We start from the raw sequence: 23474 nt of genomic DNA, 5'->3' as shown, positions 1-23474 counted from the left end.
ATACACTGCACTCTGAAATTCCTAGCTGAAGTCAACACAATAAGAGTATCTGATGTGATCAAAAAGACTCCTCTTCTATTTCCTGCTTCCAGTGTTTGGGATTAGAATGTTATGCTGTTTCGAGTTTATAATTTTCTAAAGGCCTGATTCTGGCCTCATGCTGGTAAAAACCATGAGTAACTCCTGAAATCAATGGACTTGCATTAAAGCAAAACTGGGAAGAGATTAGAATGAGGTCCCACTTATTTTAGAACTGATGGATGAAGCCCAGAAGAGAAAGCAGTTCTAATGTAACAGTATTTAAACAGCCCTGCTGAGAGTGTGAAAAATGGTTGTGGGTTTGAAATGTATTTGCAATGTAATGCAAATGCCAGAGGACAACAAACTACAAAAAAGGCAAAGATTCTGTTTTTATACAAATCACCCCAGTCAAGAAAGTGATGGGAATGAAATTTCTAAAAAACTCATAATACTTATTGTCTGCAGATTTCTTTGTAGTTTTTTGGATGGTGTGAGTGGCTCTTCCAGTGTTTGGGGTTGCTGGTGCTAACAATTCTAATTTTGCAGCTATTGCACCCTCACAGTCCCACATCCTGATTGCAACCCCATTTTGCATGTCCCAAAAGTTAGGTCAGAAATGTGTCACCAGAACTTGAGTATGTCACATGACTTACACAACATTACATTAGAAAGTGATTTGTTTTTCCCTGGCATCACTATTTGCATCATGTCTCAGAGGAGTAGTGGTGTTAGTTTGCATCAGCAAAAACAAGGAGTCCTGTGGCACCTTAAAGAATAACAGATTTATTTGGGTATAAGCTTTTGTGGGTGAAAACCACTTTGTCAGAGGCATGGGGTGGAAGTCACAGAGCTTAGGAGATTGATATACTAAATCAATCAATCAATCAATCAATGTCTGTGATTTCCACCCCATTTTTACATACAAAAGCTTATGTCCAAATAAATCTATTAGTCTTTAAAGTGCCACAGGACTTATTTTATTTGCATCATGATTGTGATAGCAGTCTTGGAAGTACTAGAGGCTTTGTTCAAAGTCCACAGTGGGTTTTAGATCAGACCCTAGGAAAGAGACAAACACTGTCTTTTCTGTAAAGGAGAAGGAAGGAAAATAGAGTGAATAAGTGTAAAGATCACAGAGCGATACTAGTCCAGAATATTTTCTCTATATAAATCAATTATAGGGAACATCCTACCCTCTGAAGAAACTTCCCGCTGCAGACTTGCCAGCTTTCAACATAGTGGCTGGAAATGACATCATGCCAGTAGTTTGATGCCTCTTCTTTCCTTTGCATGTTTTCCTTAGGTAAACAAGAATTACATCAGTTTGAAGTCCCCTCCCTTACTTTAAACAGTTAGTAGGAAAATAATAGCAGACTGATATGTCTGAAATGTAACAAATTAGTAGGAATGGAGCCCCAATGTAATTAGGGTAGATCACAAATTAAACTGAGCAGTGATTTAAATAAGAAGTGCAACTCCCTGTCCTTTTCAGTTGTAGATCTCAGAGTACTTCATGAAGGTGAATTGCTATCATTAAGCCCTTTTTACAGAGGAGGAAACTAGGCTACAGAAATGGCCACTTTTTTCCTAAAGAAGGGTGCCTGTATGTTTGGACCCTGACTTCAGACCCCAGGGCAATACTTTCTAGAAGTGCTTAAATGCCTGCAGCTCCCACTGATTTCACGTAGGCTCCCTGATACCAGTAGCAACCTCTGAATATGGAGGCCTGTGACTCTTCCAAGGCAGCGAACCAGCCTGCCTCCTGAGCTCCAGAGACAAGGTGGCTGAAGTACTATCCTCTGTTGGACCAACAGCCCTGCTGGTGAGAGAGACGGGAACCTTGTTGGAGGAGGCTGCAAGGTTCCCGTGTTGAGAGCCAAGAGCCCGGTGTCCAGGCTTGCAGGTTAGTGGCCAGCTTTAGGGCTGCATTAGTACTGAGGAGAGGGCAGGTTAGTGGCCCAGGGAATAGGGCGGGAAGGGAGCTCAGTGACGCGGGCCTAGCTACTGCTGTACGACCCTGGGCCATTCCTCGCAGGCGGCCTCTCCTCTAGCGTAGCTTCCCCACGGAGGGGCTACTGCAGCCATCACACGTCTGTCCCGCCCCGGGGAGGGGGGAGAAGTAGGGCTCCCGCCACACACAAAATGGCCGCCGGGGCCAGCCGGAGGTGGATGACGTCCCCGTCCGGAGTCCCACAATGCACTGCTGGTCCAAGTCCCCATCCCGAGGCCCCCCGCCTGTCGGCATCCCACAATGCACTGCTCCCTCCAGCCCTCCCGCCTCGCCAATCCCACAATGCGCTGCTCCTCCGCTCTCCTCTCCTCCGCTGTCTCACAAGCCCCCCTCCTCCCCACAATGCACCGCTGCCGCCCCCTCCTCCCCCCGCGGTGTCCCTGTAGCAGGAAGATGGCGGACACAATGAGCAGGAGCCGCCTCTCCGCAGCCTGAGCCGGCCCCGCCTGAGGGCGCTGCCCGCCCGCCCGCGCCGAAGCCGCCTGCCCCAGTCTCGCGTGCTCCAGGCCCCCGCCCGCCTCCCCTTCGCCGCCGCTTCCCGGGCCCCAGGCCGCCGCCCGGCTCCCTCGCTCCCCGGCGTCCTCCGTGCCCGGCTCCCGCTGGGCCCCGGCCCGGCTCCCTCAGGCCCCGCTCGCGCCCGCCGCCCCTCCCCCGCGGCATGAAGCTAACGGACAACGTGCTGCGGAGCTTCCGCGTGGCCAAGGTCTTCCGCGAGAACTCGGACAAGATCAACTGCTTCGACTTCAGCCCCAACGGCGAGACCGTCATCTCCAGCAGCGACGACGACTCCATCGTGCTCTACGACTGCCAGGAGGGCAAGTGAGTGGCGGGGCGGGCCGCCGGGGGCAGGTCGGGGAGGGGGCGGCCTGTGGGGGAGGGGGGGCATCTGCGGGAGCCTCCTCCCGTGCAGGTAGGTGATATTTGAGCTGCCCGGAGAGCTGCTTCCCGGGGGCTGGGCGAGGGCAGCAGGAGGGATCGGTCCCCGGGGAATATCCGCCTGGCCAGGTGAGGGAGAAAAGGCGGGCTCAGGAAGGCCGAAGAATAGCTCTGGCTGAGCGCTAAAGCTGCCAGCTAATGGTTGATGCGAAAGACTAGGAGGCGGGGAAGGCAACCACCTGAGTGTGCAGAGACGAGTCCCCTGCGATGCTGATGCTCAAGTTGTTCCCCAGGTAGAAGCTGCTGAGTGAAACTGGCATCCTGTTGGGTTCGCTTTTCTTCTGGCACCAAGGCCGTTGGTCGCAAAAGTGAAGGTGGCAAGAGATTCGGATGTGTTTGGCTGTGCTGCTGTGGGGCAGAGCTCTGAGCAGTAGTTGAAAACGTTGTAATTGTGTGTCTGCAGCCTAGGGAACCCTCTCTGCTTTTTATCTAACGAGCATATAAAACTGAAAAGTTAGAATAATTCGGATTTGCAAATGGAGCGTCAACAGCAGGGAGAACAAGGTTATTTTTATTAGATTTTGCCTTACATTGTGAAAGGGCACTGGAGTCCATCTACACTAAAACTTTCAGTGTTACTGCCAGCAGTGGAGACGAAAGTGTGGAGGTTCACAGCTTCTAAATGTAGCATTGTAGTTAAGAAGTCTTTTGCTTCATGTTTGGATGGTTACTATTTTTACAACTATGAGGCTAGAATTTTGTTTAAAGAGATAGCGATGCAGCCGTGTTAGTCTGGTGTAGCTGAAACAAAAGACAGAACTATGTAGCACTTTAAAGACTAACAAGATGGTTTATTAGGTGATGAGATTTCCTGGGCCAGACCCACTTCCTCATTCATGCTTAAATTTGACAGTTTATGTATGGGTTTAAACAAATACTCTAATTATCTCACCCATTACAAAGATAGCTTCCCTAATTATCACTCCTAATGTCATTACCTCACAGAAACTTCCCCTATTATCACCCCTATGTCACTACCTCACAGAAACTTACCTTCCACCCTCACCCCCATTCTGTTCTAAAATTTGATTTGTCAATTTCACATGCGTTCACTTTTTTTATTGTATCACTTTGGTATATATGGTTGTGCTGATTTTCTTCCACATATTGATCTGAGGAAGTGGGTCTGGCCCACGAAAGCTCATCACCTAATAAACCATCTTGTTAGTCTTTAAAGTGCTACGTAGTTCTGTCTTTTGTTTAAAGAGAGTTAAACTTCTCAATTAATTGATGGCTTAGGACTTTTCACTGATCACAGAAATCTTTCCATTCTCTGAGTGGATTTTTCAAACTTTCTCAGATTTAGTTAGTACAGTTTATAGGTACATACTTACAGATGAGTTTATATATGTCCAACTTTGAAGTTAGTGGAGTTGCCCTGATTTTTCTTTTGAGGAATATGCCTACTGTTGACTACCCATGGTCGCAGACTCATTTATTGATGAGTCTTTCCATTGAATATCTAAGTCAGAGAGCAAACATTTGATTTGGGCATGTTAAGTGCCCTGTTTGGCTTTAAATGAATTGGATAAAATAAACTGTTTTGATGTACCTTTTAAAATGGCAACCCGTTCTAGATATAACTTTTTTAATATTTATTTTAACTTCATAGTTGAATATGGCACACTATACATGCCCGATAACTTTAAAAACTATTTGGCATTCCACTAAAATACATTGCCAATATTACGTAGCAAGAAAGGCGTTTACTGTGCTTTGTGTAAACCCCTTTTGAGTAGTTAGCATCTTTACCTACAAGCTAGAATTAAAATGTGCATGAGTCTACTCTATAGTGAGAGGAATGCAGATTTTTTCAGAAACTGAACAAATATGAATTCCGACAAATTAGAATTTTTGAAGCATAATTTTGATTAACGGGAATGAATAAAATTCTTCTGGGAACCTTCCTTGGAGCATGCAGTAGGACATCCATCCTAGGAATAAATAATAGAAATGTACAGAACACTTGAAAAATGCACTACCTGATTCAGTATAAGAAAATTGTGTGTATATATACATTAATCAGTTCTAAATTATCATGTTTTGGGAACAGGACAACTATAGATGGAATACATGATGCATAGAGTCCCACATCCCTGTCTGCAAAAATGAGTCATGGATATCCTCATCCATGGATGCAGATACCTGTGGATTTTCAGGGCTCTAATAATTCACATACTGTAAGACTCATATCAAAGTGAGTCAAACTGGAAGTCCTAAATTATTTCAGGAAAAAATATCCTGGTGCAGTTACTCAGTTTTTCTCAAAGTTCCACTTTCTGGTGTGGCAGCAGTGTGCCAAATATTGTGTGTGGTGGTGTTATAGGTTCCAGAATTAAGCATGGAGTATCACAGAAAACAAAGCTATGGAGGGGTAGCTGTGTTAGTCTCGATCTGTAAAAACAACAGATATATTTGGTTATAAGCATTTATGGGTAAAAACCACCTGACACAGACTCCTTGTTTTTACAAAAAACAAAGACATGGTCCCTATTTTGGTGTGACACAAGTGTAACCAGAAGTAGGATGAGAAACCGGACAAGGAATGAGTAGGATAACCGATACATAAAGGCTTTTTAAAACAACTTTCTCAAATTATATGCTGTGTAGAGATGAATGTTTAGGATTTTAATAAGGAAAGGAGTGCAGTGGCATGAATTACCATAGTAGGCTGCATGACATTCATGAGGTGGTTAAAGGAAAAAATATACACCCTTGTAGGATAAGTGGATAAAGAGGACAATCAGCAGAGTGGAGGTTGTGTGGAACTAGCCAATAAAATACTAGCCCATATGAGTAGGGAGAGGTGGTTTGTGATTATCTGATGAGAAAACATGGTAGTCCGTTACTTTGTTGTGTTTTTCTTCTGTCAAGCAAATTAAAACAAACTCTTGTCACTACTGTCATTATTGCATGGCATCTCTCTTCATTCTGGTTGTTCTGTTTTGGACTATTTTGTGTAAATTTTTTTAAATACTTGTTTTCATGCATAGTATGTCTTTGCTTTCATCCAAATTAAAATGTTACTGTCACTACCTGTTTGAGCCTAAACTAAGACTATAATTAATTTCAAGTTAAAATAATCTAATACCAGAATAACATCATAGATGGTTATCCACTAGCTTTGAAATCTACATTTTGATTTGAACATCCTCCACTAAGGCTGGAGCTGATGAGCAGTTACTGTGACTTTCCATGATTGTACTGTTCCTAGATCAACTTCAATTGAATAGACATAAGCTTGATGGGACTGGAATGTAGTTACATTTGGGCCATCCATTTATATCCATGTCATGTCCTGAAGAGGACTTGTTTAGATTAGGGATGTAAAAGAGTAGTCGAGTTGACTATTAGCATCCCCCCCCCCCCCGCCTGCTGCCTGTATATGAGAGGCAGTGTGGGGGGAGGAGGGAGTAGGCACCAGTGCGGGGGAGGAATGGGCCTTAAAAGCTGGTTTATCCCCTCCACCCAGCACCCGCTCTGCAGGGTGGGAGCAGGGGAGTCAGAGGCGATCTGGTGTGAGCCGGGACTGGCTCTTACTACAGGTCCCACACTGTACCTCTGCCTTCTAAATGTAGTAAGAGCCAAACGGCTCTTAATACGTTTAGAAGGCAGAGCCACAGTAGTCCAGACCTGGTGCAAGCTGGTACTGAAGCAGTCCTGGGCCTACTTCCACTGCATGTACATCCAGCTCCTACTACATTTAAACTACAGAGTCTGTGTCCCCTTATCGACTAATTGTGTACCCGATTCAAATTGTATCAAATACATGATTAGTCACTTACTCGATACCTAACATCCTTAGTTTAGATGAAGGTTATTGTGGAAAATCCATAGTTTGATATTGCAGTATTAAAAGTAGGGATGTAATAGTGTAGCTGGGTAAACAATTAACCTGTAAGCAGATGCTTATCAGTTAATGCTATTGGCACTGTGCAACTCCTCCTCTCCCTGAGGCTCTGAGTGAATTTTTTAGTGGCCTGGCTGGCAAGCTGGCTCAGTACCAGCTTGTGTTGTGTCCTGGCAACTACCCCAGCTGCAGCTCTGCATTAGACACACTTAAGGAGCCAGCATGCAGGCAGGCTAGGCTGGCTTATCCCCCACTCGAGCCAGCCTGTCCAGATGCTGGCTCCTAAGTGCTTCTAGTGCAGAGCTGCAGTGAGGGTAGTTGCCAGGACATGGCTCAAGCTGGGACTGAGTGCTTGCTGTACCAGTGCTAATGAATTAATTGTGTAGTTGACCATTTTTATCGACTACATGACTGATTAATTATCTTTTAACTAGGGATGTTAAGAAGCATGTAACGAACATTTATCAGAGTAGATGTATCTGGAGGTATAGATTGCCTAGTCATTACAGGATTTGTTATAACATGCATATCCACTGTTGTTTGTGAATTTGAAAATAGGTTCAATTTTGAAGACATCTGTTGATATAAGGCACTTTTGTCCTTTACTTATTTTTGTAAAGTGGCCTGGAGGTACACTTAATTTGTACCTTGCTATATTAGATTATTTCACTTATCACGAGGCCATAGTGTGGACTCAAAGCACTAGTAGTTGTGAATGATGGTTGCTGTACTATGTGAAACTTGATAGCATGAAACTTGATGATGAACTTTCTTTGCTGTGTTCTTTTGCAAATGCCTGGTCTAAACTCAATAAGATCTACCAGACTACTGTCGGTGAGGGGCTGCCTTTATCAGCCCTATTAGTATAAGGATCTTTAATCTTGAAACCTGTGTAACTTATTTCACTTTGACAAACCTCAGTAAGTTCTACAGATACGGGCACTTACCTTTCATTTTGGTATAACCTTTTCTACACTAGGATTCTTTTGTAATTTTAAGCTTTTACAGGTCAGAAAAATCAGTCTCAGAAGGAGATAATCTCCTTGAAATGTGAGAAATGGTGAAGTTAATCCTGGTAAACAGTGCCCTTATATTTGCCTGATTTTATACATGCATCTAAATTGGGCTATATTAGTCCTTGATTTCTGTTGCATGGTCCATATGGGAGACAACTCCAAAGATTTGTGTAGTGATTTGACTCAAAACCCAGCATCCCTGTATGGATGGCTCCAAAATTACTTACAGTTGCCTCAAAGGCATCAGCTTATCTTAGTTATCTATTTTTTACCTAATCTGTTAAATATGACATTCTTTCAAAACAAATTTACACTTTAAGATATAGACAATGTTTTTTGAGATCCAGAATAGCAAGTACAAGTCTGTGGTTATGGAGAATGCAGCATCACTGAGAGGACATTCCAATTGCTATGCCTTTAAACATGATTAATCAATATTAATTGCTGCATCCAGAAGATCAAAGTTACCTAACTTGTACTGAACTGATATGTGTTGACTCTTGCTACAAACAAGTCTGTATCTGAGCTCTTTGTATTAATTCTGAGAATGTCCCTAGGACACATTGTAGGAATGTAATAGTGTTATCCATTTAAATAATTAACTGATAAGCAGATGCTTATTGTTTAACGCTACCTGCTATGCACCGAGGTGCTCTGCCCCTCCTCCAACGGCTCTGAAAGTAAATTTTTTAGTGGGCCAGCCAGGCATATTTGTACCGAGTCCTGGCAGCTACCACCACTAGGGCTCTGCAGGAAAAATAAAGCAGCAGCAGGAGTAGCTGCTGGGATCTGGTGTGAACCAGCCTGCCTGGCCACTGGTTCACAATCTATTGCAACACAGAGCTGCAGTGGTTAACCGACAAAATATTTGTTGGCTACGCGGTTACTGGATTACACACAATTTAACATCCCTAACACATTGTAATGGTCTCTAAAATATTTTATGTTGAGCATGTTTGTATTGTTTGGTCCAGGATTAAGGCCACTTTTGGCTAACAAGTGGCAAGATATTTCAAAATCTCTCATATTGAAATTGTTTGGTGACAGTAATCCATTTTTTTTAAACAAGCTTTTGGATCTCCTTCTGTTTTATATGGAGCAATCGAGTAATAGGAGCTTCAAATGGACAAAATGACACAATTTTCTGTTTCTGTACATTTCACGAGCCAAAGAGTAATCATATGAATATGAATCATATTGTTTAGAGATCTAGTGCAAGTATAGGAAGGAAAGTTGAGTGTCTTCAGTGAATTGATTCTTGAGGTTGTTCATCAAACTACAAGACAGCTTCGCTTATTCCTAACCCTTTCCTCTGCCTAGCAGCTCAGTTTTATTGCTCTGCTTAATCATTTCTCCTCTCCTTGTCTGTGAGGCATGGCAACTCTTTGCTGCACTGTAGTTTAGCTCCTTTAGTCACTCTGCCTAACAAATCTGTGTGACTGTGCCTGAAGTCATTCCGCTATCTGTTTTATACTTATTCTAGGTCTCTGAATAGTATGATTTTCCCCAAGCTGGCTTGAGTTATAGGGATTCTAAAGAGTGGAGAGACATTCTAAATGTGATGTGATGGGGTACAGGGGCCAGTAACACTTGAAAAACTGTTTGCTAATTTGATCAGCGGTACAGACAAGGTAAACTGTAGTAGAATGACTTGGAATATATATGAAATGGGAGAGAGTGGGCTAGTAACAGATTTGTTTCCTAGAATTTGAAGTTTTAATACTAAGTCACTCAGTATATATGGAAATTTTGAATTAATACTTGCTTATACATAAGAAAACATGTCATATTGCATTCAGATTTAGGCGCTTTACATCCTTGAGCTTGCTCTGGTTGTAAGCAGAAACAGAAACCTTATACTGTGTTACAGTGAAAATGGTAACTGAATAGTCTAGTAACACCTTGAAGACTAACACAACGTTTTGTTAGTCTTTAAGGTGCTCCACCTAGACTATTTGTTGTTAAGTTTTTCCTGTTACAGACTAACATAGCCCTGTGTTACAGTGGTTTTCAAACTTTTTTTCTCATGGCCCTGTTGAAGAAAATTGATGCCCATGACCCAACATAATTTGACTAGAGTGTGGGCTCCAGGGTGGGGCTGAAGATGACAGCTGTGAGGTATAGGAAGGGGCTCTGGGGCGTGGACTCAGGGCTGGGGCAGGAAAGGCTTACCTCGAGTGTTTCTGGGGTGCTAAGGCAGATTCCTGCCTGTCGTGGCAACATAGAATGGTCTATGCCCCAGAATCACCCAGCAGCAGTTCCCAGCCAGTGGGAGTGAGGAGCTAGTGCTCACATCAGGGGGATTGCACGGAGCCCTCTGTGCTCTTCCCTTCCACCCAGCCTAGGAGCTGTCCCTGTTGCCAGCTGCCTCTGGGGCGCAGCACAGTCTGCGGTGCCAATACAGGCCGGTAGCTACCTTAACACCCCCACTGCTCACCTGACCTCCCTGCAGCAATGAGACCCAATGCATGACAGTCCACGATCCATAGTTTGAAAACCACTGCTGTAGTATGTTGCAGTTAGTTTGTCCTTTTGTATTCTGAAAACAAAACAGATGAGTTTGTATCTTAAAACTTCTTCTAGCATATTTAGGCGTTTACTGAGGCTCTTGAAAGTCAGGACATTTATATAGAGAGTACTGAAATTTTGCAGTATTGGAAGCAAATAGTATGTGTGGGGTCCCCTCTCCCAATAACATTTGTGTATTGACCTTAGGGATGTAAGCAACTAGTCACCAACCCAATAAGTTTATCGGATAGTCAAGTAGTCAGTCGATTAGTCTATCTCCCCCTCCTTGCTGCCTCAGAGAGAGCACTGGCTTCAGAGGGGGCAGGGGAAGCAAAGGCATCCCTACTGCTGTGCATCTCCCTTTGAAGTGTACAAGAACCACCCGTGGCTCTTGTACGTTTCAAAGGGTGAGGCGCAACGGGCTAGTGAGTAGCCCCTTTATTGACTCATCAAGTAGTCAGTAGAATTTCCATTGACTAGTATTTGATTACTTAGTCAAAATTAACATCCCTAATTGGCCTTTTAGCTGGTGAAAGAAATTTCAAAGATGTTCACAACAGGTTTCCTAAAGCAGATCCACTGTTTAAGAATGAATCCTTGCTAAGAAGTGAGGTTTGGGTTTATTTAAGTTAGTGGCAAAGAAGCCAAGCTACATTTCTGTAGTGTGATTGTTCCTTGCTTTCACTATTGCTAAATTCATGCACACAGACTGCCATAAGGTTTAGTGTCTCATACTGTAGCTTATACCACACTACTTTGTCAACTTCAAGTGCCCATTCCTAGCTTAAAACAGCCCTGCAATTACATGTTTCATGAGCTGGCATGAGCAAATGTCAAATTCTGCCATGATTGTTGTCCACTAGAAACTAAAATGAGTCCTATTAATTACCTTAGGATTTTAATATAGGTCCCCGGAGATGGAAAGCTAATTCATTAGTGTGCTGTGTGACATGGTCCCTTTTGGTTCTGTTTACCAGTGTTAAAGATTTTGAACAGTTTTCCTTCATCATATAAAAGGACCTGGATACTGCAAAGGATTTATAGTGCTCAGTTGCTAGATAGTAAATGTAACAGTCAGTAGGTTGCAGTTTGAGCTCTTGTGTTGAAGTGGATATTTTTATATTTTCTTCTGACAGACCAAAGAGAACGCTGTACAGTAAAAAGTATGGAGTGGACCTAATCAGATACACACATGCTGCCAACACTGTGGTGTATAGCTCCAACAAAATAGATGGTAAGTGACCTATTATAGTTCAGCATATTTAATCTTTCTGCACTAAGATGGTGCATCCAGATAAACAGCAGTAGAGGGCTGGGGAAAGCTGTGGATTCTTGACTGACGTGAATGGTTCATTTTTAGCAGTCTCTAGGACAGTGGCAAATTGACATGTTCATCTTTAAAGCGGAACTCAAAGATTTTCCCTAACACATAGGGTATGTCTACACTATGGGATAAGGTTGAATTAAGATACAAAATTTCAGCTACAGTAATTGCTTAGCTAAAGTCTAAGTACCTTAACTTGACTATTGGAACTGTCCGCACTGTAGGAAGTTGAAGGGAGCACACTCACCCTTGGTCTTCCCTTACTTCTTGGGTCGATGCCAGTAGTTCTGCACCACTCAGTTTGAATGAGTGTGTCTTCACTAGACCTGCTAATTTGAACCTTGGAAGATCGACAGCGGCAGCTTTGATCTTCCTCTGCAGTGTAGACATCCCCGTAATGACCTCTTGTTAATTTAGTTTCCTCTTTACTATAAACATTGGAGTTAACATGGTTTAGTAGTTGAAGGGAATAGGGATTAAAATCCTGTTTAATTAGGTAACCAGTTAAAAATTAAGTTTAACAGGTTAACCAATTAAGTGGGGACAAGTCGGGGGGGGGGGGAGGGCGGGAGCGGGGGTGATAGAAATGATGATAGAAATAGATGATAGAAAGAAAATAATTACACACAATTTATTGCTGGTGTTTGTACTTCAAGTAATAGTAAACTGACTTGAGGAAGACTGCCCTGCTTCCCTCCTGTGACAGTCCAGATGCTGGTCCATACTCCATGTAGTCCCTAATGAGTGAAACTATGAGCAAATGTACGGAGTATTAACTTTTCAGAATGTTGCATTTACAGAAAGAGAAGGCGTGAAATCAAGTCATTCCTTTACTGTATGAAGGCTGGTATTTGCACACAAGTGTGTGTGTGTGTGTGTGTGTGTGTGTGTGTGTGTGTGTGTGTGTGTGTGTGTGTAAAACTAAAATATATATACAGGTGTTTCTGATCCACTTCTTTCTGAAGAATTCCTCAAGAGTTTCAAACTTGGTTCTTCTTGCCTAATTCCAGGCTGAGGTAGTAGTTTGTACAGTTTGAGGGTCTATGATACCACCCGGTATAGGAGATAACTGTACAGGCCACTGCCTTGCCTGGGACAGAGCACTGTCGACTAAAAGGATCACCCGCTTATGCTTCATAAATGGTTTGTATTTAGCAGAGAAAGGTGAGATTCTGACTTCATTCTTCTGAAACAGGTAAGTGCAGAAGAATTAGGAATACACACCACATGTCAAAGCAGATCAGTACTAACAGTAATGGGACGTAAAACTGTTGATTTTGGTAGACTGACTAATGTAATTTGACAATAATCTGAAGGTATTCCAAAGGAGAAGCAGCCTTTCAGAATGGTACACTAGTCTGAGTGACTTGGTGACTCTGAGACAAAGCACATTAAAGTTCTGTTTCCAGACTCTAGAGGACAGTGCAGAACTCTGACTTCAGCTGACTTAAAGGAAAATCTGTCAGAATTGATGGATTTGAGGGATTTTGCCTGAAACATATTCTACACAGAGATGCCTTTATAAAAACGTTCTAGCTTTCCAGAGTTCAAGAATGTTCCAGACAGATTACAAACTCATTACCCTAACTCTGTCTTGTGCAAAAGTCATTTAGCTAGCTAGCCAGCCAGTATTGTAGCAACAACGGTGAAAAGAGAATTTTCCACCTTTTACCTTAATTTTGTATTAATGTTGCAGGCTCAGCACCATTTGTTAATGTAACAGTATTGAACATAACTCGAATAAACACTTGTGGAACCAAAGATTAACAAAAATAAAGCTTTGATTGCCTATAACATCAGTCTGTCTCTTTGTCCATCTTTGTTTCTAAAACAAGATGAATTTAAGAGAGAGATTAGTAAGGGGATAGCTGCTTTTATTATCCCCTCTTTTTATTTCCCATAGTAGAAATTTACTGCTGGTTTTGGAGGCTTAATTTAGTCTTGTTTATGCTTCTCCATTCACAAATGCATATGCAAGTAAAAGTGGTCCATATGCTCAACACTTGAACTCTAACGGCTTATGTTCTGCAGAATTCTTTTAATTTGGAATGAAATGTTGTTAGTACTGTTGTCCATATTCAGTGAAGACCACATAAAATAATTACTGATTTCAAAATACTATGGTCAAATCTGTCCCATGGTATATTACATTTTTATAAGGAAATTGCTGTTAGATGAAAAGTGTCTTTCCTTCTGTTCTTTTCACGTATTCCTCCTTTACCCCAAAGCTTTTTCCAGTCAGAAAGAGGTACAAAGAAAGCACAAAAGCAACACGTGTTTGGTTTAAAAAGAAAAAGCCTCTCCATCTGGTTGTTTTTTAATGCCTGTGCTTAACAATATGTAAAGGTCCTTGCTTTGAAGGTCACATCTGGGGCTGTGTCTACGCTACAGCCTGTGCTAGCAAAACTTATGCCACTCAGTGGTTTGACTATTCTGTACCTCTGCGCAACATAAATAACATCACCGTAAGCGCTCATGTGCTCAGTGCTGTATTGGCAGGAGAGTTTCTATCAGTGACATAACTTATGCCACTCACCTAGGTGGAGGTTTTAATGCTGATGGGAGAGTTCTCTTATTTTCACCAGATGCTATACTTATAGATGTGGCCTCATTGTCATTTTGAGTGGCAGAATTCACATCTTTGCTATGATTATATAGCTGGCAACAGTTCTTCCTGCATGGCTGCATTAGCAGAACATGGCATTTACATGGCAAATCTGTACTCTGCTTTCCAACAGGAAATGCTGTCACCAGCTTTTAGCAAGCTGTAATTTTGTGAGAAATGCTTAAGTAAAAACTTGAATTACTTACTTTTTATTTTGTTTCAATAATTTTGGCTTTAAGAACTGTGTACGTCTCAGCAATTCATTTACATTACATGAAGTATTTGTATTCACACCAGACCATTGGGAACATTCTCACTAGCTTTTTTTTCCATCCCCATCCGGCTGCTTGGTTTCAGTTTCTCATTCAGTTGATACCATTTTAATATTTTTCTTGAAAACAAGACCATCATTGCTATCTGATAGAGAAGGTTTTTTGTACATTTGCTTATGGGTTTCTTATATTTTCTTGCAGATACAATCCGTTATCTCTCCCTACATGATAATAAATACATCCGATATTTTCCAGGGCACAGCAAGAGGTAAGCGATGTGATGAGACGTTTCAGTGTTCAAGATCTTGATGGCTTTGAAGCACAACAAAAGAGGACTAAAGTAGTGTTGTAAAGAACCTAAACCACATTAGACTTCATTCACTGTGCTTCTTATGGCATAAAAATACAAACTTTTATCCTGTTACTTACATTGCTAACTTACTTGCACACTTGTGTGAGTTCTGATTTATTTACTCTTCTGTATTGCAGAGTAGTTGCTCTGTCTATGTCTCCAGTGGATGATACATTTATTTCTGGATCACTTGATAAAACTATCCGACTTTGGGATCTCCGGTCTCCAAATTGCCAGGTGGGAGAGTTGCCTGTCTGCTGGTGGTAGTTGTGAAATGTGCAAGAAAAAGAAAGTTTAAAATGATGAAAAATTGGTTGTAGGGTACAAAGTTGGTTTGGGTTTTATACTATTTTATGATCCCCACCAGCACTTCCTGGAATTCATAAGAAGTCATTTCAGTCAGAATACCTCTTTAGATATTCATTTTGTGCATACACTGTCATCACTCACTTTCCTCTAGAGTCCTATCTTGAGGAAGTGCTGAAAAAGCAAGAAAGCATCAGCAGTTTCTGAAGCTGATGAAACAAAGGAGCTAGACTGATGAAACAAAGGCGCTAGATGGATATAGTCCACATGTTAATGGCATTGTAGCCTTAAACTGTCGTCTTTAGAAATTTCCCATGTACCTTGGAATCAGTGGTGACAGAATGGGACCCCTTGATTGCTCTGGCTTTTAGTTTTAAAATGAAAAACATTAAGTATTTAAATACACTAACTTAGTAGAGCCATTAGGATCCCATGGATTCTCAGCTGTGTTAAACTTAGTGAAGCTGGAAGATTCATCCCATGTTGGCTCTGCAACCTTGTCTGTGGTAAGCTCTTATTCTTTCGAGAGCTTTGTATGCTATAGCTAATTTGACAGTTATCCAATGCTATAGCACAGTGTTTCCCAATTTTATTTGGCTTTGGAACCCTTTTAAACTCGAAATAATTTTGCGGAACCCCTAATAACATGGAGCTGAAAAAGTAGACCACAAATAGGTACGGATAATAGTAAACAAATGCTAAACAAGGTCATGAGATCAACATTTAGTTAAATTGCCCTTATTTAAAAACAAAAATCACAATCTTTATTTATTATTATTATTATTTATTATTATTATTATTATTATTATTTTAAATCTGCAAGTTACCTCCATTATGCTGTACTTCATATTTCTGGTTTCACAGTAAAATCTCTCCAAAGCATACATTTGAATATCTCTTCTCATAAAGTGGACACTGAAAGTACCTGACATTCACATGACCTACCTCTTGCATAATTTGCAGTATTGAAAAATGTTCATGGAAGAGACTGACAGATCCTAAACATGTCTCTATTCTCAGTGGAAGCACAGAGCTTCTGGGGAGACAGTCATTGATTCATGAGGACAGGCTGTAAAACACAGGCTGAAAACTGATTTTTACTCATACTGTAGTTATACCTAACTAAGAATAAATCCTTTAACTGAGAAACCTCACTTTTTTTCTCATTTAGGTAGCGCACATATTGGTAAAAGATTCTTGCATTCTGAGCATTAGCTTGGTCTTCATGAAAGTCAGCAGTTGTGCTGACATGTCATTGTTCTTTGACATCTCATATGTGCAACTGTGTAATTTTTAGTTTACCAGTCTAAATTTCCCCTGCTTTGCAGGTCTGTGCTGAGTGCTTGTCTCTGCATAATGTTTACCAGTTTAACTAAATTGATAAAAGAATGTCCACTAAACAGAGTTGTGCTAGGATATCTACATTTATTTAACATAACACTTGTAGTTAAAGTAGTGCAAGTTTGTGTAGAATGAAAGAGAAAAGTGGGTTTTGCTCATGGAAGCTCATGATTCTATATATTTTGTTAGTCTCCAAGATGCCACAGGACCACTTGTTTTTCCTAGAGTAGATGTCGATGAGTGTTGAGCAGGGAATGTAGCTGAATGTTTTCCTAATTTTCCTCACCAGTGATTTAGATCAGTTAATTCCTTCTTCCTAGAAGGAACCGATTATTTAATCCTAACAGTGAAGTCAACATAAAGTCTCATCTCTGTCCCAAACCTTCTAACTTCAGCATGTGTTAAATTAACTGTCCTAGAATTACCACATGCCATTAAGGATGCCTCAGACCTTTTCTGAATTAGCAATTTCTCCAGCCTCTTTGTTGATACTCTGTACAGAATTGAGATGACTGACAGTGTGGGACATGAGAAGCTGCCATTGAAAGATTAAGACTGACAATTGAAAACCCAGCTGCTCTATCTGTAGATTGCCCTGATGGTTCTGTGTATACTGAGGGAGCTGTCAGAAATAGATTTCCAAATACAGGCATGCATTAATTTGAATTTGTGTTTAACTGTTTTCCATATTCTAGGGTTTAATGCATCTTCAGGGAAAGCCTGTATGCTCCTTTGACCCAGAGGGGCTCATCTTTGCTGCTGGGGTCAATTCTGAAATGGTGAAGTTGTATGATCTTCGCTCTTTTGACAAGGTAAGAGACAAGCTAGATGCATTTCTGACACTTGGCATGCTGTTTCTTGTGAATATAAACCTTGGCCTTGGGACATCCCTTAAAACATCCCAGCATGAACTACAACCAGGAGAACTGAGATGATTAATACATGGAGAGATTTGTACAAGAAACACTTATACAAAGTGGTGCCACCACCAGATCTTTAAATCCCATTTTGGACCTACAACTAAGTTCATTCTGGTTTAAACCCCACAGCCAGAGAATTATTAAAATCTGAGTTCCCAGATCAACTCTTTGTGTCTATTGACACAACCTCTTCTCACTCGTCTATCTATTCCTCTCTTACATTTGCTCTTCCAACATGTTTTCTCCTCTATAGTCTGTCTGTGCATCTGCATGCTCCTTCCACCAACTTAATCAGTACTGATTTATACTCACTTTCCTTTATCTGAGATCTTGGATCTTTAACCCATTTTTCAGGCTTCCTTTTACCTGTGGGAAGCACTAGTTAATGTTTCTTCCTTCTTGCTGACTGTGCTGGTATAACGTGTGTGAGGTGGTCTTGGTAGCAACATCAGAGAGAGAAGGTAAACTAACTGGGTGACAGTAGCCACACACAAACAGAGAACAGCTCTGTTTTTAGATCATAGCAACAGTAGCCCTTAGTTGAAATTAGGTTTGGGGCCCCTGTTGGCAAATGGAAACATGGTATCTTCCCCTGCCCCCTCTTCCCCCCCCATTTCTCTGTATAGTCAGGTGTAATGTGAGAATTGTTTCTTTTCTCTAGTGACTGTCCTGGTAAACCAAATGTTCGTTCATGGTCATTTCCTTTATGGTGGTGAAACCGCAAGTTTCCTAAACATCCTGTTGCGGTGTAGTTGCTGTTGGAGATGACAGAATTGTGGCATGTCAAACACGGCTGCATCAGAGTATGACAGGTTGTTGCTCCTCTTCCTTGCCATCCTTTGCATGGCAGCTAGTACTGACTTGTTCAATATTAGTCTGGTTTTCTTCCTTTTAGGAATCTAAAATGTTTTCCTGTGCTGGCAATACAGACTTTCACCTACAAAGTAAATGTTTGGGAATGCATCCAAATCATCCCCGTCCACCACTTTCTTTGTTTTGTTTTCGAAGGGTCCATTTGCTACATTCAAGATGCAGTATGATCGAACCTGTGAGTGGACAGGCTTGAAGTTCAGTAATGACGGGAAGCTCATCCTCATATCAACCAATGGAGGGTTCCTTCGACTGATCGATGCATTTAAGGGAGCTGTACTGCATACGTTTGGGGTGAGCGGGCTGTCTTGGTTGCCTTCTTGGAAACTGCACTGTCATTGTGCTACATCCTTGTCAGGGATGGGGTATGTGCTGCATTTATTAGCTTAGCTGATGAAACACTTCAGTTCCGTGCGTTCCAGGGGAGGTCTCTTAGAGCTCCCTTCCAGCTGCACTAATAGAGATAGCTGATGCCTGGTAGATGACAGAAGTGCTAAAGAAAGGGCTTCTGTAATAATTTGCTGCTGATTGGTCCCGATTTACCTTAGGCCTTGTCTACGTTATTTAAGTTACATGAACGTACAGCCATTGCTGTAATTAAACTGCCATTGCCTTTCCATACTATGCTCCTTATGTCAGTGGAGCACTTCCAAAATATCAGCTGTTTCATTGCCACAGAGGAGTGCAACTATTCCACTGCTCATTGGGTATCTTGGGAAGGGTTTGCAATGCCTCCTAGGGGGCAGGATCAGCATTACATGATGCTGGTTTCTCAATCCCATCATTCCCTGGGCATCGAACTGCTTTTTAGCTGCTGTGGTAATGTAAGCCGGATTTTCCTGTCAGAAAGCATGGATCCTGCCCAGTTATTTTGTACGGAGCATGTTACGAACACTGGGCTATAAGAGGAGGTAACAGGGGCGGCTGTTTGGCTGAGGAGGCCTTGAAGGAGCACTTTAATACTGAGCCACAATAATGTGTGGTGTTCTAGGGTGATGAGACTAGCATTGTTTGCACTCTATAAACCTTGTAATGAATGCTGTGCGAGCCCAACTACAACAGTGTACATTCACCTATTGCTGTTGTCTATTAATAGCAGACAACATGTGATGGATATAAAGATAAATTCAAGTTTCTATCTGTAGATTTTTATTCCACATCCATGCAAACCTACATATGTAATACTGAGGTAAACTTCATACATGCAGGAGAAAGTACCTTTAAAGGGAAAGGAACAGGGAATTCACAAGCATATACACCAACAAAGCTCTTGCAGCTGAATGCGGCTGTTGCCATGTTTACTTTTCTATGGGATGAAGTGCCTTGGGTACTGCTGTGGTCCTGGAAGATACATGGAATGTGTATAGAAGCAGCATGTCTGTGGCTCCGCATCAGGGAGGCAACTGGTGCTCTTGCTTTTGATATGCCCGCTGCAGCCCTTTGCTTGGGTCACGGAGAAGGGCTTGTAAAAATCAGTCTGGGAATGGATGTCAAAGTTCCCGAGGCTGGTGTGGAGCTGTGACTGCACAGACTCCTCTTCCCAAAGACCCAAGAGATCCAGCAACTCCTGTGTAATTCAGGCAGAAGCGTGTTTGCTGCATGGCATTGGCATGGTCAACTCTGCAGTTCCTGGGGCTTTAAAGGGGAGTAGAGTTAAAAGGACAGTCAGTGGCCATTGTGGGACACTTCTTGGAGGCCACATATGTTGAAGTAAGCAATGTAAACAACAGTGTCTACATTGACACTGTTTTGCTCTAACTCTGTCTCCCTAAGCTTTAAGTCTAGGTGGTTTTATTAGGTCAGCATAGCAGGTGTGTTAAAGCAGCAGGCAGAGCATTGTAGTTTGTAGTACACCTCCAAAATTAGTTTGTTGTGATCTGCCTTATGTCAGTTTAGTACCATAGACAAGCCCTTAATCTTGGCTCCCTTGAACATTTCTCTTCCCCTTCCCTTTTAGAAATTACTTAAGATATTTACATTAATCTAATGGAGCTTTCAAAGTTCTGCTAAAGATGGGGAAATGATTACCCACACCTAATTCTTAAATCTGTGCTGTCCCCTCCTGTGGCACTTGGAGGGTTTTGCATAGGGCAGCCTGTAATGCTTGGGGGAGGAGATTCTGTTCCTCAGCTGGAGGTATGGTTTGATGTGTTCTTTGCCACAGGCTTGTAGGCATTTAACCTCTTTTGTATTATAGGGTTATAACAACAGTAAAGCTGTAACTTTGGAAGCATCATTCACACCAGATTCCCAGTTCATAATGATTGGTAAGATACCCTTATCCCATTGTAACCTGCCATTGTGGGTCTTATTACAAAGCAATTTCAGTTCTTTGAAACTGGGTATTGATATAATCAAACTAGGGCTGTCAAACGATTAAAAAGATTGTGATTAATCACACCGTTAAACTAATATAATACCATTTATTAAATATTTTGGATGTTTTCTGCATTTCCAGATATTTGTTACAAAATAGTACAAAGTGTATTTTTGATTGCAAATATTTGCATTATAAAAAAAAATAAGCGTTTTAAATTCACAAGTACTGTAGTGCAATTACTTTATATTGGAAGTTGAACATATCTGAAAATGTAGTAAAACATCAAATATTTAATGCATTTCAATTTGTTTTCTATTTAACAATGCCATTAAAACAGCAGTTAATCATGATTAATATTTTAGTTGATTGTGTGAGTTATCTGCCATTGATCGACAGCCCTAAATTAAATTGAAAGTTGGTTTTATGGCAGCAGTAGGCTATTTTAGGACTTAGAACATGTTCTTTTCACTACACTATGGCTCTATACACACTGCTCTCAAAAGTGTCATTTCAGCACAGTGTTCTTTAACGTTTAATTTGGTTGGTAGGTAGGTAGGTCTCCTGTTTCCCAGGAGTTTGCATCACACATGGCTGGCAGACTCAGTCAAGAGAAAGGAGAGAGAGGGCTGCTGACTGAAACCTCCCTCTTACCTTCACACTCGGAGTTGGTCCCTTCAAGCTGCTGTTAAGATGGATTGACAGAGCAGCGTGGGTGGAGTTTGTAGTAGGAAAAAGCAACTGAAGTAGTTTAGAATGTTTTAGCCTCCCTCTATCCTACCTGCGGACTATGTTCTGTACTTTTTTGGGCTACCTTTGTACTTTAATCTGCCCAGTATCAGCTAGGATATCCTATGATACGCTGTCCTCAGTGAATGTAAGATGGTCTGCAAAATGACTCCACAATTTACATATTCCTCCTAAAGATCCTCCTTATAGTGATGATTACAAGAAACTAATTGATTATGGCTAGACGGGGGTAGGGATGTTGATGTGTAGATGACTACGCAGTTAACCGAGAAGCCTGGGCTTATTTGATAGAGGCAGCAGCACAGGAGCTGAATGTGTGGGGAGGTGGCTCTGTGGGCCGCCTCCTCCGCCTCTCTCACCTCCTTCCCCCCTCTCCCTTTCTTCCAAGTGGCGGCAGGATCTGGTGCCACATCCCTTCCCCATGCTGCATGGGGGGGGGGGATGCTGCCGCAAAGCAGCCTCTCTCCATGGGGGGGGCTCCCCTTGCAGACTAGCTTCCACCTGCCACCCATGCTACTGCCTCCAGTAGAGAGGCAGCAGCGGGATCCCTGGATGTGGAGCCAGGAGCGCACTGGTTGCCAGCCCTGCCCCCAGAGTCCATCAGATAGTCGTGTAACCACATGAAATTTTATCAGTTACGTGACTATTCAGTTACACGCTATCCAACATCCCTAGACTGGGGGTAGTTCTGGGTAATCTATTTATTTATACACACAGCTGTAACACTGCATTATTAACTTACTACTCAACATGGCCACTTACCACCACTTCCTCCTCATATTCCGTACTGCCTCCCCACTACTTTTTTATATCTTCATATATACATGAAACTGATATGTTACTGTTGAAATCTAGCTGGTAATCAGTAACTAAAGTTAAATTTGAGTGGTGTTTCGGATTCTCAGGCAAGACCGATTCTGGCAGTTGGTCTTTATTCTAGACTCGAAGATGTCTCTCTTCCCCCTCCCCCTTCTTCCAATCCTGCAGATCCTCCTATTATCCTTTGGAGACAGCTCAGTTCTGCATGATTTACTCTTCTTGCCAGGAAATGTATCACTTCTCTAACTCTTTGGTGTCCTCAGTTTTCCTGCTTTTGGACAGATTCACTTATTTCTCAACTTCGTCTCTACAATTGCTAAACTCCAGAATCATGCTTTTTTCCCTCCCATTTTTCTTTGTGCAGTTTGACTAATGTACCCTGAGTGTCCACTTAGTTTCTCCTTTCCTAAAAAAGACATGCATACAAAAGGGAAACAAAAAGCAGAATGGTTTTTTTTCCCTAGGGATTTTGTTCCCTCTTCCATAAAAGGGATTATACCAAAGACTAAAATATTTTTGAAAAGAGGTCAGTTTTAAAAAGGTGTTTGCATAAAATGGAAATTGGTATATTTTTGCTATCAAAACATGTACTCTATTGGTCATTATTAGAGTTGAAGTCTCTGTAAACAGGCTTGGTCATTCACATTTAGAATAACTCAGTGAAATCTGGTTTTATATATCTTTAATTATGTGCAGATTGCGCAATTTTCAGCGACTAGATAGCATTTCTATTGCCTGATTTTCAGCAAGCTGTGCACAAGAGAATCTTTTATTACTTTCTGAATGTAAATAGTAAGACGCTTATCTTGCTGCATATGAACTGGAAACTTATGCAGACAAAACACTATTCCATCTTCCAGGTAGGTGCATTGGTACATTGCACAGCTTGCTGAAAATCAGGCCTTTGCAAATGGCAGGTTTATAATTAGATGGCTCTTAGGGTGCCATTCAGCTTTATTTAGCACTACAGCTACCTCTTCAAGTCATTAATGTGCATAGCAAATTCTTTCCTTCTTAGTGCAGTGCTGGTCTACACTAGACAGCTAGGTCAACTTTGCTATGTTGCTCAGGAGAGTGAAAAATCCACATCCATGAGCAACATCATTAGGCCAGTCTAAATCCCTTTGTCGACAGCATTTAGTCAGTGGAAAAACTCAGTCGACTTAGCTGCAGTCTCTTGGGGAAGTAGATTTCCTGTGCCGTGAGCAAAACCCCTTGTCAGCATAATGCTTCAATGTTTATACTACTTATACCAG

The 23474-nt window shown here is 41.8% G+C and overlaps 1 protein-coding gene across 1 annotated transcript in view; it reads left to right on the top strand.

The window, feature by feature from the left end:
• The first annotated feature begins 2400 nt into the window (after positions 1-2400).
• Positions 2401-23474, top strand: part of WDR82 (WD repeat domain 82) — a 26098-nt gene continuing 5024 nt past the window's right edge. Inside the window, exons 1-7 of the mRNA XM_006127619.3 lie at positions 2401-2851; positions 11479-11576; positions 14745-14811; positions 15033-15132; positions 17238-17354; positions 18471-18626; positions 20530-20599. Of these exons, the coding sequence (XP_006127681.1) occupies positions 2691-2851; positions 11479-11576; positions 14745-14811; positions 15033-15132; positions 17238-17354; positions 18471-18626; positions 20530-20599 (769 nt within the window). The 5' untranslated portion in view covers positions 2401-2690. The remainder of the gene's footprint in view (positions 2852-11478; positions 11577-14744; positions 14812-15032; positions 15133-17237; positions 17355-18470; positions 18627-20529; positions 20600-23474) is intronic.

The sequence above is a fragment of the Pelodiscus sinensis genome, chromosome 11, assembly GCF_049634645.1.
Source record: "Pelodiscus sinensis isolate JC-2024 chromosome 11, ASM4963464v1, whole genome shotgun sequence".
NCBI classification, from domain to species: domain Eukaryota; kingdom Metazoa; phylum Chordata; order Testudines; family Trionychidae; genus Pelodiscus; species Pelodiscus sinensis.
The sequence above is the reverse complement of the archived record's forward strand: the minus strand, read 5'-3'. Positions and strand labels throughout refer to the sequence as shown.